General features: G+C 41.6%; 1 protein-coding gene across 1 annotated transcript; it reads left to right on the plus strand.

Moving 5' to 3' along the window:
* The first annotated feature begins 287 nt into the window (after positions 1-287).
* LSM6 (LSM6 homolog, U6 small nuclear RNA and mRNA degradation associated) lies at positions 288-14,449 on the plus strand. Its single transcript, XM_081075681.1, has 4 exons — positions 288-398; positions 7,227-7,342; positions 10,576-10,689; positions 12,586-14,449. Exons 2-4 carry the CDS (start codon positions 7,249-7,251, stop codon positions 12,618-12,620), a joined length of 243 nt encoding a protein of 80 aa, XP_080931807.1. The 5' UTR covers positions 288-398; positions 7,227-7,248; the 3' UTR covers positions 12,621-14,449.
* Positions 14,450-14,852: the final 403 nt, after the last annotated feature.

Genomic DNA, 14,852 nt, shown 5'->3' on the forward strand with positions numbered 1-14,852 from the left:
GCAGGAAGTCCCAGTTTCCTACGACTTCAAGCTATTTCTTACATGCCTGCCTAGAAGAAATCCTGGCTGAAGCTCACTTCCTCCTTTTCTTTACACGTGTTTTTTTGGGGGTTGGGGGGATGGCGTGCTTTCCGCTCCAGGAGAGCACATCAGCGCTCTCCACTCCAAGCCCACCGCACCAGGTCTGCCCGTAGGCAAACCAGGCTCCTCGGATTTGCGCGCCCCTGCAGGACGCGGCCTTTTTGGTCCCTCGGGCCGCCATAGGCAGGGAAGCCACGATTGGCCGACGGAGGAAAGAGCCGCTGCCCCGGTGGTTTCAGTTTCGGTTTCCTCCCGGGGTCGGCGGGGGCGGGGCTCGTGGGGCTCCAGGAGCGGGGGTTCCGGATCCCGGCCGGCAGGTGAGCCCGCGGCCGCGCGGGGCGGCGGCGGCGCCCGCGTCCCGTACCCCGGGCCGGCGTGGGGAGTCGCAAGTCCGGGCCGGCCAGGCGGCCGCGGGCCGGAGCGCCCACGCCGGGGCCCGCGGGTGGCGGCTCCCCCGGAAGGCCGCGCTCGCCTTCTCTGCTGCGCGCCTGGGACGGCCGGGCGGTCTCTGCGCGTCGGGTCTGGGATCGCTGAGCCCGGCCCCGAGGACCGCTCCCCGGGGGCGCTGCGATCGCGCGGGGCGGCGGCGCCGGCTGGCTGGGTGGCTGGCCGGGTGCAGTTCCGGAGGCCTCCCGGGGGGAGTCGGCGGGAAGCGGAGCCCGAGCCCCGGCGGGAGGGGGCCGCGCCGGGCCCCCGGGAGCGAGGCGCGGGGCTGGCGCACCTCACCGCGTTCCCGCGTGGGGGGCGCCCACGGCGGGGTGGTGCTCAGCCCGTCACCGGGGCTGTCGTGCGTGGGCGCGCGCGCGTTCCTGTTCGGGGCGTCTGGGATGCGGTGATGCAGGTCAGGGTGACCGCGATTTCGTGGAGCCCCTTATTCCTACGAGACCGTGGTACAAAAGTTGAAAATACGGAAGTTTGGTGAAGAAAACCATTCCCTGAACCCGTCCACCGACCTTTTCTTGCCGTATCGTGCTCTCGCTTGTGCTAATTTCTCCTTGAACTGAGATCACTCATTGTAGGACTTAACCCTGTATTTAGTTTCCCTGTTTCATTTAACATTTTTTCTTAAACGATCATCTCTAACGGGGGGTCCTTGGATCGGCTGCCCGTTCCGTCGTTGTGTAGGTCCCGTCAAGGCCTCGGGCGTGTTCCCAACTGTGGGGCATGCAGGGTATTTGTGAATTCTTGTTTCGGTTTAGCATCTCAGATCATCCTTGGATAAACTTTTTTTTTTTTAAAAAAACCCTGTATTTCAGAGTATTTATTTGGACTGGATTCTGAGAAGTGACATTGTTAGAATAGATGCTGTGTTCTAGTAAGGTCTTTTTAGGTCTTCGTGCATATTGCCAGGTTGTTGTCCAAACTCCTTTTAGTAGTTTACATCATGCTTGTAGGATTGTTCCTGTGTCGCCAAAAGTAGTGATACATTTCCAGTACATCAACCAGGAAAGTTGAGCCTCTCCTTGGATTTGTGTGTGCGCGTGCGCACGTGCTGTCTGTCAGTTCTGCTTGCTTGAATTTTGTGAAGGAATCTTCAGAGGTTGTGTGTGTGTGTGTGTGTGTGTATTGGAGTTACTGCATAGGCTGTTAGATCACTTAGTCATCGGCTAGCATAACTGCCTTATTTTGCAGGTGAGGAACCTGGGGCTCTGAGAGGTGAAATGATGCGAGGTGCACAGCTAATTAAGTAGCAGCGTGGGATCAGAACTCAGGTTTCCCACCTCTCAAGTGAGGACTCCTGCATCAGGTGATCGCTCACTAAACTGGCATACTCAGTGTTAGAATTTAAAAAGATGTTTACGTCACTTGGATTATTCTGTCCTTTCAGAATTTCACCAGGTAACAGATTGTAATCATCTCAGGGATCTGTGACACTGAAAAATGGGAAAGTGACCATCTTCACAGCCAGGACTAGGAATCCATTATTTAGAATGTGAAGCCCTTCAAGATTGTTTGACAGTTGTTTTCAGATTCTCTAAACGTTGGAATACAATTTCTAATAAGTTATAATTTATATTCTATCATGTGGTTAGAACTTAAATGTTTGAAGGTTTTTTAAAACTTCTTGTTGTGTTAAGACCAGAGAACAGTGGTTTTTTTTGCTAATCGCAGAGTTTCTCCACCTCAGTTGACATTTTGGGCAGATGCTTTTTTGTTATGAGGGCTGTCCTGTGCTTTGTGGAAGGGTAGGCACTGTCCTTACCGCTACCTACTATTAGGTTGGTGCAAAAGTCATTTGCAATTATTTTTAACCTTTTAAAATGCACTTACTTTTGCACAAACCTAATAGATACCAGTGGCACCACGTCCTCATTCAGGACAATCCAGAATGTCTCCAGACATTTCCAAATGTCCCTAAGGGTAGGGGGCAAAATCCCCCCGCTGAAGAACTACTTGCTTGTAGGGATTATTTGGGGAACTTTATATGAATTCCAGGACCCCTTCCCTAGAGAGTCTGACCAGGGGTGAGCTGCAGGATCCTGCATTTTAGCAAACATCTCTGTTGGTTGGGCTGCAGCTGGTTCTTGGACAACACAGAAACATTTGTTTTCTCCATCCTTCTTTCATTTGGTGCCCAGTAATAGAGATGTGTCTCTGTTACAGCTGCTGAAGTGCGTGGTCACTCCCCGTAGCTGGGCAGGGGAGGGACAGGCTGGACGTGGCACAGCCCTTAAAGCCTCTTCCACAGGCTTGGGCCATGTGCTTAGGTACCAGGGATACCACAAGAGTAAGGCATTTCCCTGTCCCCGAGAAGCTTAGGACCTCGGGTGGGAGACTGGTCAGCCGGAAAGGAGGGCTCTGTTTAGAGAGCGGTCCTCTGGGCCTGAGCTTTCCCAGACACAGATGTATTCGGCTAAAGCTGCATTTACTTGGGTTGTCATGTTATGTTTCATAACAATTTTTTGCTTTTCAAACTTTTTTCACCCTAAACTTTGAATACTCTAAGAATAGGTGAAACGTTACAGGTAGACATTTCCAAGAAACAATGATTAGTCTTCTGCTCAGTGACATAGCTCAAAATCACATTGGATATATTTCTTTCCGTTTGACCATTATATTTCTTCGCAGGCTGATTTACAGGACTTTGTGACTTTAGGTATCCTCCTCCCTCCCCTCTCCTCCCAACCCCCACCCCCCCCATGCTACTACTCTAGCGAGATCTGTCTCTGGCCATTCCCCAGGTATAACACGAGAACCTTGACGTATTCAAAAGGGCAGCTGTGCCTTTGAAAGGGCTTGGGCTTTGGGATCAAGCCTTAGTTCTGCTTATTACCTCACGGAGTGACTATGTGAATTGTTCATGACTCTAATGTCTGGCACGTAGTTGGATGAATAAAACGGGTTCTTTTCCCTACGTTCTGTGGCTAAAGAAAATCTCTGCAGGGCAGTTTGCAGATGTTCTCATACGAGACCTCTCAGAAGCTTCAGACAAAATACTCAGCCTTTGACTTAAGAGCCATGTATGAAAATAGGTCATTTAAAACCAGCTTGAGTGGGAGTCAGGGGAGGGCGAGGAGGCATAGAGGGTGACTATGGCTTTAATTTTGAAGGGAGAACTTTTATCAAGGTGACCCTGCAGAAAGGAGGCCTTTTCCTCTTATATGTTTATGGTTTAAGGGGCTTTTCTCTTGCTTCAGAAATGACCAGATCTGTTCCTTCTGCCATATCCAATTTAAAAGTTGAAAACTTAAAATTATGTGAGCCAAGTGATGGGAAAAATTGTGATGTCGAGAGCAATTTACTCATACAAAATGGATTTATGGGCACGTCATTAAGTACCAGGGAGTACCAAAGGAGTCCCCTGAAGACAAATGTAAAAGATAGGGGCTCCTAAAGAGATGGATAAAATGTGTTGGAGGCAATGTCTTCTTTCCAGATAACTTTTAAAATACATTTTTTTTTCAAGTTAGCCGAATATAGATGCCCTGGAGAACGAATGAGAAGCTTGGTATTAGTCTCTCCTCTCAGGTGGCTTACAGTCTTTTGAGGGAGAAAAGACTTGTATTTAAAAAAGCAAAGAATATAAAAAAGTAAACGGACAGGTTATATCAAATACAACCAAATGTGAAACTTCATGGTGCCGAAAGAAAGTGAGATGGCCCATCTCCACCCTGTCTGAAGTGGAAAGCGGAACTCACGCAAGTCTCCCCTTAAAACCCTCCATGTTCCCTATTACCAACACGTATTTCCCATACTTGCCAGTTCATACGAGTCTCCTAGGCTTGTGCCAACAGATTCCTGGGTCCTATGCTAGATGTACTGAAATCACATTCTCCAAGTGGTCCAGATGATTCATGTTTGGGCAGCTGCTCTAGAGGCTCAAGCCCACGCTCTTGTCAAAAGCCTGACTCGCCACGTTCCCTTCTGTAGCTACAGCTTGTCCTTGCCTGTGGAGATTTTCTCCTCCAACCCAAACACAACTGTCCAGTGCCTTTGCTAAGATTTCTCTCCTTTCAGCTGCTAGACTCCCTTTTTCTTCACACTCAGCTCAGCTGTCACCTCCAGAAATCCTTCTTTGATCTGTCAAGCCTGGGCTAAGTGGGTCTTCTTCCTGTGCTGTTCTCTGCATAATTCTATCCAAATACATACAACTTCTAAAAAAAATTCTCCATTTACTTGTGTGTTTTTTTGTTTTGTTTTGGTTTTCTTGGGCCTGCTTTGGAGTGTAAACTCTGAGGACCCAAGGCCATGTCCTACAGGGGTGACATCCCCAGCCTGTGTGCCTGGCACATAGGTGGTGGTCAAAGTTTGAAGTGTTCAATGCCTTCCAGAAGAAATGGATGTTATTTGGGGTAAAGATGAGGCTTAAAGGCTGGGTATGATTTTTGATGAACTTACAAGACTACATCTGTGCTTTTTTAAAAAGATGAGGAAAGATAAAAATACTTTTAAAATAGCACCATCAGTTAAACAACTAATAGTCTAGTAGGTTATTCTTTTTTCTGTCATTAACTTTTAATTTTGGACAAGGTAGTTAATAATATCTCTGGGAACTAGGTTTTCACATCATGATGTATCTTAGTGTTTTTGTTTTTTTTTTCAACACAAAACAAACAGCTAGTTTGATCTCAGTCTTGTACGTGAAGAAAAACTGCCATAATGGGATTTAGGAGCTGATAGGAAATGAACCTGAGACTCCTGAGTTGCGTCTGTATCAGGCCTTCGGGGTTAATATTCTCTCTAGATCTGTTCTGTACCCACAAAACAGCACATGTTCAGGATGTAAATAAGGCAGTTTATAGATGAATGGGAAGATTTGTGTTTACTAAACTCATTAAAGATACTGAATCTCTTACAGAATTTACTTTGTACTATTTTCCCTTGTGCTCAAAACAGCATAAATAAAATTGTTGTGTGGTCTGAGTCCTGAATGATAGTGCTTGTCCTGAATAGTAGTTGGAATTTCAGTTATCTGTTGTGACTGTACCTGAATAATAAAGTGGCAGTTCAGTAGAAACATTAAATTAAGATTTGCTGAGCAAAATAATCAGTTGATGACATTAATTTTTTTCAAGCCTTGGGAAGATGGAATAGATGGGGATGGGATGGTCCAAATAACAGTCCCAAATTCAAGAATAGTTTTTGAGACTTGAATTTTCTGTTATTTAGCTTAGGATGCTGACTTTTTTTGTTTAATGAAAAGATTTAAATTATGAGTACTTTCGTTTGCTCACACCCTTCACACAAGAGTTTTTTTAATAGGTCCTAAGTTCTTTAAGGTCAGAGCCTGTATGTATGACATGTTTTTGAATTTCCTTGCAAATATGGGTATGCAACACATTTATTAAACAATGAAAAGCTAATAAGCTAGCATTCTAACTTACCCAAACTGCTGAGCCTGCCTGGATTCACTTTTGAGAAAATCTCCAATGTTCCTAAACCTGAATTCAGATCATTTAGTGGGTGGACTTGAAGTGAAATAAGCAGTGCTATTATTTATGGAAGAATGTTGAATAAACCTTTTTGCTGAAAAGAAACAATAATTTGAGTTTTTAAGGAGAGTCCTTAAATATTGTATCCATACTAATTTTCAAGTGTCAGTGCCATGTAGTTACTGAATAATAGTGATGCTAAATTTGACTGAAACAGAAAAATTAATTTCCAAAGTCTTTTTACTCTCAGTTTTTGCTTAAGTAACTGCGGTTTTCTTACATTTGTTTACTAAAATATTTTGAGAGAGAGAGCTGTTATAAAATGAGTTTTGAAAGGAGTGATGGACATCTGTATGATTGCTTTCAGCATGTAATGCTCTTTCTGTATTTCGGACTCCTATTATGCTTGAATTTTAAGACTTTATTATGTAGAGTGTATATTTGCTATCATGATAATAGAATAAATCAAAATCTTTGGCTGCATGAACTTCCAGGAGGCTGTGTGAGGTGGTGATTTTGCCCATCCACTTACTAGCTGTGTGACCTTGGGCATGATTTTAACCCGTTCTGTGTCTATTTCTTCATCTCTAAAATGAGGATAAAAACAATACCTCATCAGGTGGTGAGATTTATATGGATTAATACATGTAAAGTACTTAGACCAGTGCTGGTGTGGAGCACACTCAAATGTTAGCTCTCAGTGATGATTATAATTATTTTCAGAGATAACTGTTTCGGCATCAACTGTTTGTCAATGTCTACACTATAGACTTTAAAATGGGACTGTGATTTGGGGGCAAATTATTTCATCTTTCTTGCCTTTATTTTCATTAACAAAACGTGGGTATTAAGACCTTTTTCTCAGGGGTCTTGTAAAGATGCAATTTGGTAGTGTTTGTAAGGATCTTAGCAAAGTGCTCAGCATTCAGTAAATGGTGCCGCTGGTCGTGGTTGGAATGGGCATACTGAATACTGACTTGCACGTGAGTCAGCAGTGACAAGAGATGAAGAATGGATTGTGAACACAGGGCGCCTTACGATGAGGCTGTGTCACAGGGTTGTCGTGAGGACTGATGAGATAATGCACGGAAAACGCTTAGCTTAGTATCTATCTGACTCATAGGACTGAAAACATGTTCGCTGTCATGTAGTGGGGTAGTGTTGAGTTTTCATACGTGCTGCTTTGACACTTGATTTCCTATAAACATGTGACGGGCTTCAAGGCTTTTTTGTTGAATGATTAATTTTTGTCCTTTTATTGCTCCTTTTCAGCTTTCTGATCAGGATTGTTACAATGAGTCTGCGGAAGCAAACCCCCAGTGACTTCTTAAAGCAAATCATTGGCCGACCAGTTGTGGTAAAATTAAATTCTGGAGTGGATTATCGAGGTAATGTTTTCGTGCTTCATCCTCACTGGTATCTCGTCGACGACCCAAGTAGACCAAAAAGCACTGGTTGTCAAGCAGTTGTTATGCCCACTTCTTTTTCTACCTCTGAGATGGTACCTTTCGGAGAGACAGCTGTGACACCAGAGTGTGTGCTTCTGATATCCGGTGTGACTTGTGTGGCCCCTGTCTCAGCTGTGAGACCGTGTGTGCCTAAGCTCCCTGGTCATAGCCGGGGAGTCCAGTCACCTCAGGCATGAAGTCACCTCAGATAGAAGAACCCCTTGGCACAGCAGCATTTGTTTTTGCAGAAGTATTCAAGATTGGCAAGCTACTATTTAGACAGTATCATTTTACAGCATGAATTTCCCACTCACGTAATATGTGGGTTATCCAAAGACGCCTTTCTGTTCTTTCAGAGAATGCTCTTGTAAAGGCTATGACACTAATGAAATTAGCTTTGTGGGAGGAATGGGATCAAGTTCCGTTTTCTAAAATAACTAAATTCCTAATCTTCCAAAATTGAGGTATGTGAAATTACCTGGAACATTTTACAGGTACAGATAAGTAATTCATTAGCAGTTTTATAGCCTTTTCTTGGTCTCTTTTCTGAGTAATGATAATAACCTCTCAAGCTTTTTCCTCTTTCCACACATGCAAACTTCATTTTATTGAGAGCTTACTATGTGTCCAGTGTGTAAACCATTTAATTTTCGTTTTATCTTCACATAAATCCTTTGCGATCTCTGTTGATTGTCCCCATCTAGTAAGGGAGGAGTCAGGACTCAAACGCAAGCTTGACTCAAAGCCTTGTTAGGGAATCACTCTGCTGTTTATGTACTGCTTTAGTTGCGTAACATTAATAACATCTCCAGTTGAGTTTTATTTTTATAGTGGAACTAATGGATTTATACCGAATACTGAGATACAAAGTTTCTATGTATTACTTCTCACCCATGAGCTTTTGATGAGCCCAAAGAAGGTACTAGACTTCTGGAGATTTGAGTATATTCAGTAATTGATTAGGATGAGGACATCGTGTTCAACACTTCTCAGTACCCACTGCATTGAGGAGATCAACCAGTCTGACCTTTTTTCTCTACTCTTTAGGGAACATTTTTTTCATTTATGGAGGTAATATATGTGTTTTTATTTTTTCTATTTTAGAAATTTCAAAGCAAATAATGGAGAAAAGTATATTCTAGAAGACAGCAAAATCTCCCCAAATTCTACCATCCAGAGATAATCAGCCTTACCAATTTGGACCTGTCTTCATATAAGCAGAATTTTACATATATGGGACCAGCTGTACATGCACTCTGATTTTTTCTTTTCTTTTCTTTTTTTTTTCACACTAAAAAAATACATTCAGTTCTCTGACAAGATAAAGTGTCTTATGGCTGCATGGAGTACCTTGTGTGGATGAGCCACAGTTTTGTTTTAGTTTTTAACTGATTCCCTATGAGTGGACATTAGGTATTTACCAAATTTTTGCTGTTACAAAGGACTCTGCTCCTTTGACATGTATCTTGAGCACTCGCCGAAGTATCCCTTTGGAGTAAATTCCCTGAGCTGAGATTTCTGAGTCAAAGAGCAAGTCACACGGTCCTCCATCAGTCAGATGGGGTTCATTCTTCTTTCGGTTCTCACCAAGCACGATGTCAGCCTTTGTTTCTAACGTTTCCATTCTGATTGGCAACAAGTAATACCTCATTCTGTTTGTATTTGTTTGTTTACTAGTGAGGTTGAACAACCTCATGAGTCGTAATCATTTTTCTCCTTTTATGAATGTCTGTTCATGGCTTCTGTCCAACTGAAGCAAAATGTACACTATTAAGAGCATTAGTGTAAAGAATGTTCTCATTTTGTGGTCAGATAACAGACCCAGCTCTTGTAGCAATTTGTCTTTAAGTTTGAGGAAAACTTCCTGTTTTCTGTAATTCATAGTAGTGTATCCTTTAGAGAAAAGAAGGGGTTACAATTACCACTTCCCGGAACCTTTTTCTTAAAAAAAATCTTTTGCTATGAGAATAGATATTTTTATTAGAATTGAACATTTCATTTTGAAATTCTTTAGATGACTTTCAAACAGATTTACATATCACATCTCAGAAGTTCTTCCTCACTTATGATTGTGGTTTAATTGTAAAATAATTACAACAGGAAATAAACTGTAAAGTGGTATCTTAATGATATTCCTGTCAAAAATTGTTATTGTTCATAATCCATTCTGATTCTTTGAGTGATTCTTTGAGAGTTTAGTTTTTAGCAGGTTAGGTTAATGTCTTGTGCTCTCATCACACACGCAATTTTGGAAAGAAACTTGTTCAGAGGATAATGGGGCTGAGGCAGAGAGTGAGGAGCATATTAACGAAGTTGAGGCTAAATGAAGCCATCAACTTGGTTAATTGAATCAAATGTGTAGTCTTTGCCTTTACTTTTCTGGAAACTACCACTTTTAAGTTAGAGACTCAGAGTAAGAGGCTTATATATATTTTCATCTTTTTAAAAAAAAGTCATCAAATTTTGCGAAATTTATACCATCTTTACAACTAAAACGATTTGCCCAGACATTTTCCTTGAAAGCTCCTTAGAATGTGTTTGGCTATTTTTTTCTATATTAGTCTGGATTTTTAAATATTAGAACTAACAAAACAGAAAGAGATGTGTTATAATGCAGTATATTGCCTTGTATCTCAAGATGCTCTTCACTGAGTCACAGCTTTAAGATATTCTTTCTGGAGCACCTGCTGTCTCCTCTCCTATTATTCTAACAGATTGGGGAGACTTCGTCTTAACCCTGGAGTACATTCATCTGCAGTAGATGTTGTAAAAGGATGAAATAAATCTGCCAGACTCGTGTTTCACTTAGTGGCTAAAGTAAGAAATGCCCCCAGGAGTGAGGAGTCTTGGCTATTGGTCATTTGTTCCCATATAATCGCTACCCCCATTTATAGCTTTCAAAGAATGGTATTTTATTTGGAATATTCTTATTATGTTACTTTGGTGTAGACTTGAAAAGTTACTGTTGTTATTACACATACCATGAGAAAAGTGACAGTGTTGTTTCTCCTATTAGCAGTTGGGTGCATGACTGCTTTTATGCTTTATGCTTATTTTTATATTAAGCATGTACGAGCTAATGAATAAAGAGATTGTCAGCTCTAAGGAATACCCTGTGATTTTCGACTCTCATTTGCTTTGTATATCTTCTCTTTGCCTCAATCTGTCTCCAGGGGTCCTGGCTTGCCTGGATGGCTACATGAATATAGCGTTGGAGCAGACGGAAGAATATGTAAATGGACAACTGAAGAATAAGTACGGGGACGCGTTTATCCGCGGAAATAACGGTAATACTCCTTCACGCTACAGTTGTTCAACATCCGAAATCAGCCTGTTTGTTTATAAGTGGGGTGACCAGTGGGTTTTCTAGGTAATTTAAAAGTTTACTTTTAGCTTTGCTTTGTTTACTTTTAAATTATTATATGTCAGATCTTCAGTGTGACCAGTTATTTCTTTAGATGCTTCATGGAATTTTGGAACTAGCAATTCTGTGCTCCCCTCCCTGTACTGATGAGGAACTGAGGGGCATTGGTATACTGACCCAGAGTTCTATTCTTGTGAATACAGTTAATTATATTCCCCCAACATTGCCTCTCACACTGGAAGTTGGAGCTGTTAAGAAAGGCCAGTATTTCCCTGCTTTCTTTGGATTGAATCATTTGGCAGTTAGCTTGTCCTATTTGTCCTTTCTCTGTTAAGCATTCAAATGCTTTTTGTGGAATTGTATCCCTTAGTTTGGCAAAAATGACAAAATAGGAAATACGTCTCTAAAGTTACTCAGCTTTTTAACAGTTAATGTATTGCTATGATTATTATGGCTACTTTGAAGTACCTCATCTAAAAATACGTTATCATTAAAGTCATATTTGAACTTTTCAGGGGAAAAGGGAAGACATCAAAACTGGGAGAATTATCCCTGACCCCACCCCACTTTTTGGTGCCATTCCCCAAATGGAGCTCTGGGACTCTTGAGTTTGTATTTTTTTTATTGATGTGCATTCCTTAGGTCTGGATAACTTCTTCAGTTCCCTGAACAGTTGAATCTCTTCACTGTGAACTGAATGTCCTGAACGAAATGAAACCTACTAATTGTAGGTTCCATGCCCTGTCCATTCAGTATCGTATTTCTTCACATCAAATCTTTATATATAATCTTTTGTTTGCTTTTTAGTTCTTCCAACATGTAGAATTTCTCTTCCCATTTTTCATATTGCTTTTATTTGACTTGTTCCATTTGCTAAGAAATGTTAATACAGTTAATGGCAGGGTCTGTGCATGGTGATAGAGTAGATCCTGTCACATGCATACTCTAGAACTTGTTCAGTTTCTCAGGGGGTGTTTTTACTGTTGTTCTGACGCTTCCTTTCATATAACCCTTGCCGTGATATAGTCAGTGGTCGTTGTCTTTAGATTTCCAAATTAACATCGTTGGTTTTTAAAGAGGACCCTGACTTATTTGCTTAATCTGGGCTATGTTCTTTGACCAGGAGATCTCTAAAAGTTCACTTGGAACAAATCTGAAATCTGGGTAGGCGTGGGGCGGGGAGGGGAGCTACAGCTCTGGTGAAAGCTTAACCAGAGTGACCGGTCATCACATTTTATCTTAATCTTCTGCACCACATATCCTACCATTCGGTTTGGGTGGCTGCAAGAGGACTAGCTAAGCAAAATTTTGGATAACAAAGGCTGGTACTTAGCAGGGAACTCGAAATAAGGGCTGTGGTATATATATTTTTTAAATGACAAACTCGTCAACTCTGCTTTATCTTGTTGCAATTAAAAAAGTAAATGGCGAATTCAGAGTTTATATTGGGGAGATGGATGAAAATATGTTCTTTATTTGTAATCTGAAGTCTAGCCTGGTAGATTTATTGATTTACTTTACTACAAGCATAGTTGTTATAATTATAAAACATTCTTAGATTCCAGTAAGTTTCACAAACATTTTATTTGGTCATCCTTGTCACAATTTGCCAAGTCAGTCAGACGTATAGCTAAGACTAAGACATCAAACCCAGGTGTAGATTCGTAAAATTTGTCTTATAGTAGTTCTAGAATTTATTGTGTAGTATGAAAATTCCTTTAGAATTTGCAGAGGTGTCAGGCCAAAATCTCTTTGCCTTTAAAACTTGCTGTTCTGATATTTAATGATTTTCTTCAATTCATTTGTGTTTTCTTTTCAGTGTTGTACATAAGCACACAGAAGAGAAGGATGTGAAGACACCAAGAGTACAATACTTTTCATTCTTGGATATATTTTTTTACGGCATTTTGGTTCTTTTTGGTATAATTTGTCCTGTTTCATAATAGTTGGTGATTTTTCACTGACATGTGAGTAAGATAAATGTACAAAATTGTGGATTTAATTGTAAAGAATTCTTTTATACTTAAGTTTCAGTCATTTTCTTTTACCTCTGTGTCAGTATGTGCAGAATGTGAAAAGAATAAAAAAAAGAAAATATTTCTCCCTACGTGGTTTGTAACCAAAGTTTCAAGGACCGTCATTTGATTTGGTTGCCTTATGTCTTTGGCTGGCTAAGGCGATACACATTATGGTGGCCTCCTCTATTCCATACTCTTGTTTGCCACACAAAATGCTTGCGTGAAAATGGTCTACAGAGGCATCCTGTTTCAGTCTCAGGCTAAACAGGGTCCTTGAGGTCAGAAGTTCACCTGCGGATTCAATCACTGTGACAGAAAATAGAATTGGGGCTCTAACAGTGGCAGGTCCACAAGAGGAAGAAAAGGAATTCACATTGATTTGGGGGAGAAATTCTAAAGGTCCCCAGTACATCAGGTGAAAACGTTGCATTTAAGCCAAGCCTGTCCTTATGGGCTGGTAGATGGGTTAGATTTTCTTGCTCCCCTTTGGGAGGACTGACATCTGTCATTCGTTTTATGAGCACAGTGGGGGAGGAGCCATTCCTGCACATCTGTCTGGCAGTCATTTAGATGAAAGCAAAGCCGAGAGCTTGTAAACTTACTCGAGTTTCAATGGCTAACCTGTGACTGGGGGAGACTTCCTCTTCGCTCTTGCTTAGTTAGGGAGGGGTGTTCGGGCAGCCTTTCCCTCAGGTCCCAGCTGTGTGTGTGTGACATTCTGCAGGAGCAGAGCGCCAGGCATTTACGTTGCTTGGCACAAGGCGGCCCCTCTGCGTTACGTGTCTCCTGCCGAGAGGGTTTTCACAATTTATTAATGAGATTTCCACAGCCCTGCTTTATTCTCTGACCAGTTTACGCTGTCTCTAGGAACAACAAATACATCTGGGCACTGTGGTTGAATGAACACCAGACAATGGTGTGAACGTTGGATTGGCCTTCCTCCTCCCACCCTCCCCGATCTGAACCGCATTTCTGTTCCAGGAGCCAGTGGTGTGATTTTAAACAATTGCCTGATTGAAGGATGTGGAGTCAGGATAGGGAAGGAGGGAGGAACGGGGTAGTGCTGGTTCTGGAGAGGTATGCCTGGCACTTTGTCTTGTTTTATTTTAAAGATCACAGAGTAATTGGAAACAGTCATTTTTTAATTAATAACTTGGGAAAGGTGAACAAACATTTCACAAGGTTTAACTGTGTGTACACCAAAAATAAAACACTATGCTATGCTTCAATAATTTATCACTCCTTGACAGGGGCTTGAAAAGGGTCCAATCTGTAAATACAAATCACCAATTTGCTCTTTTATAAATGACTTCTTTTAAGGAGAAAATAGATGTCCCTTCCAGTGGAGCATACATGTTCTCATTTGGTTTCTAGAGTGGGGGGGAGGGGCTGCTAGGTTACTGTGTCCCTTCAGTCACTCACATCAGCTGCTTCTGAAAGCGATTCTCTTGTTATCTCCCACCAATCTGCAGCATCCTATTTGTGCTACCTTCTTCCCTGACCTCTCTCTCGGTATATGTCTTTATTTTCCCCTTGCCATCTCTCTATTTTAATAGCTCTACAGTGGAGTAGTGTTTTCAACCACGGAACTACTTTTAATCAAGATCGACTTTGGGAAATGCTACCATTTTTATGGTAATAAAGGACCGTATTATGCACTGTACCAATGCAAGTTGTCCCCTGTGTCTACCTTCAAATAGTAGAACCGTGAAACAAAGTGTAAATGCTAAAATTACTTTTTTCTTAACTGTAGTCTCCTAGAGGTCAGTGAATGATTTCCATTTGCAATGCAGCAAAGACGTTTGTTCCAGGTAGAAGAATTTTTCCCTCAGTAAAGACATTTTCTGTGTCTGCATCCATGCCCTGGCTGCCATGCTCTTTCTCGTGGGCTGTGGCAAAACAGAATGTTTAGTGAGAAACAGAAATTGTGCTTGATTTTTTAGACTATTTGACTTCATGTTCTGTTTTGGTCTTCTGAGCTATTCCTTGGCTAATCTTCCAACAAGTTGAATTGATTCTGACTTCAAAACTGTTTATCCCCAAACAGAGCTGTTGACAAGTACAAATA

This window comes from Rhinolophus hipposideros, assembly GCF_964194185.1.
Source record: "Rhinolophus hipposideros genome assembly, chromosome: 16".
In the NCBI taxonomy this organism is placed as follows: Eukaryota; Metazoa; Chordata; class Mammalia; order Chiroptera; family Rhinolophidae; genus Rhinolophus; species Rhinolophus hipposideros.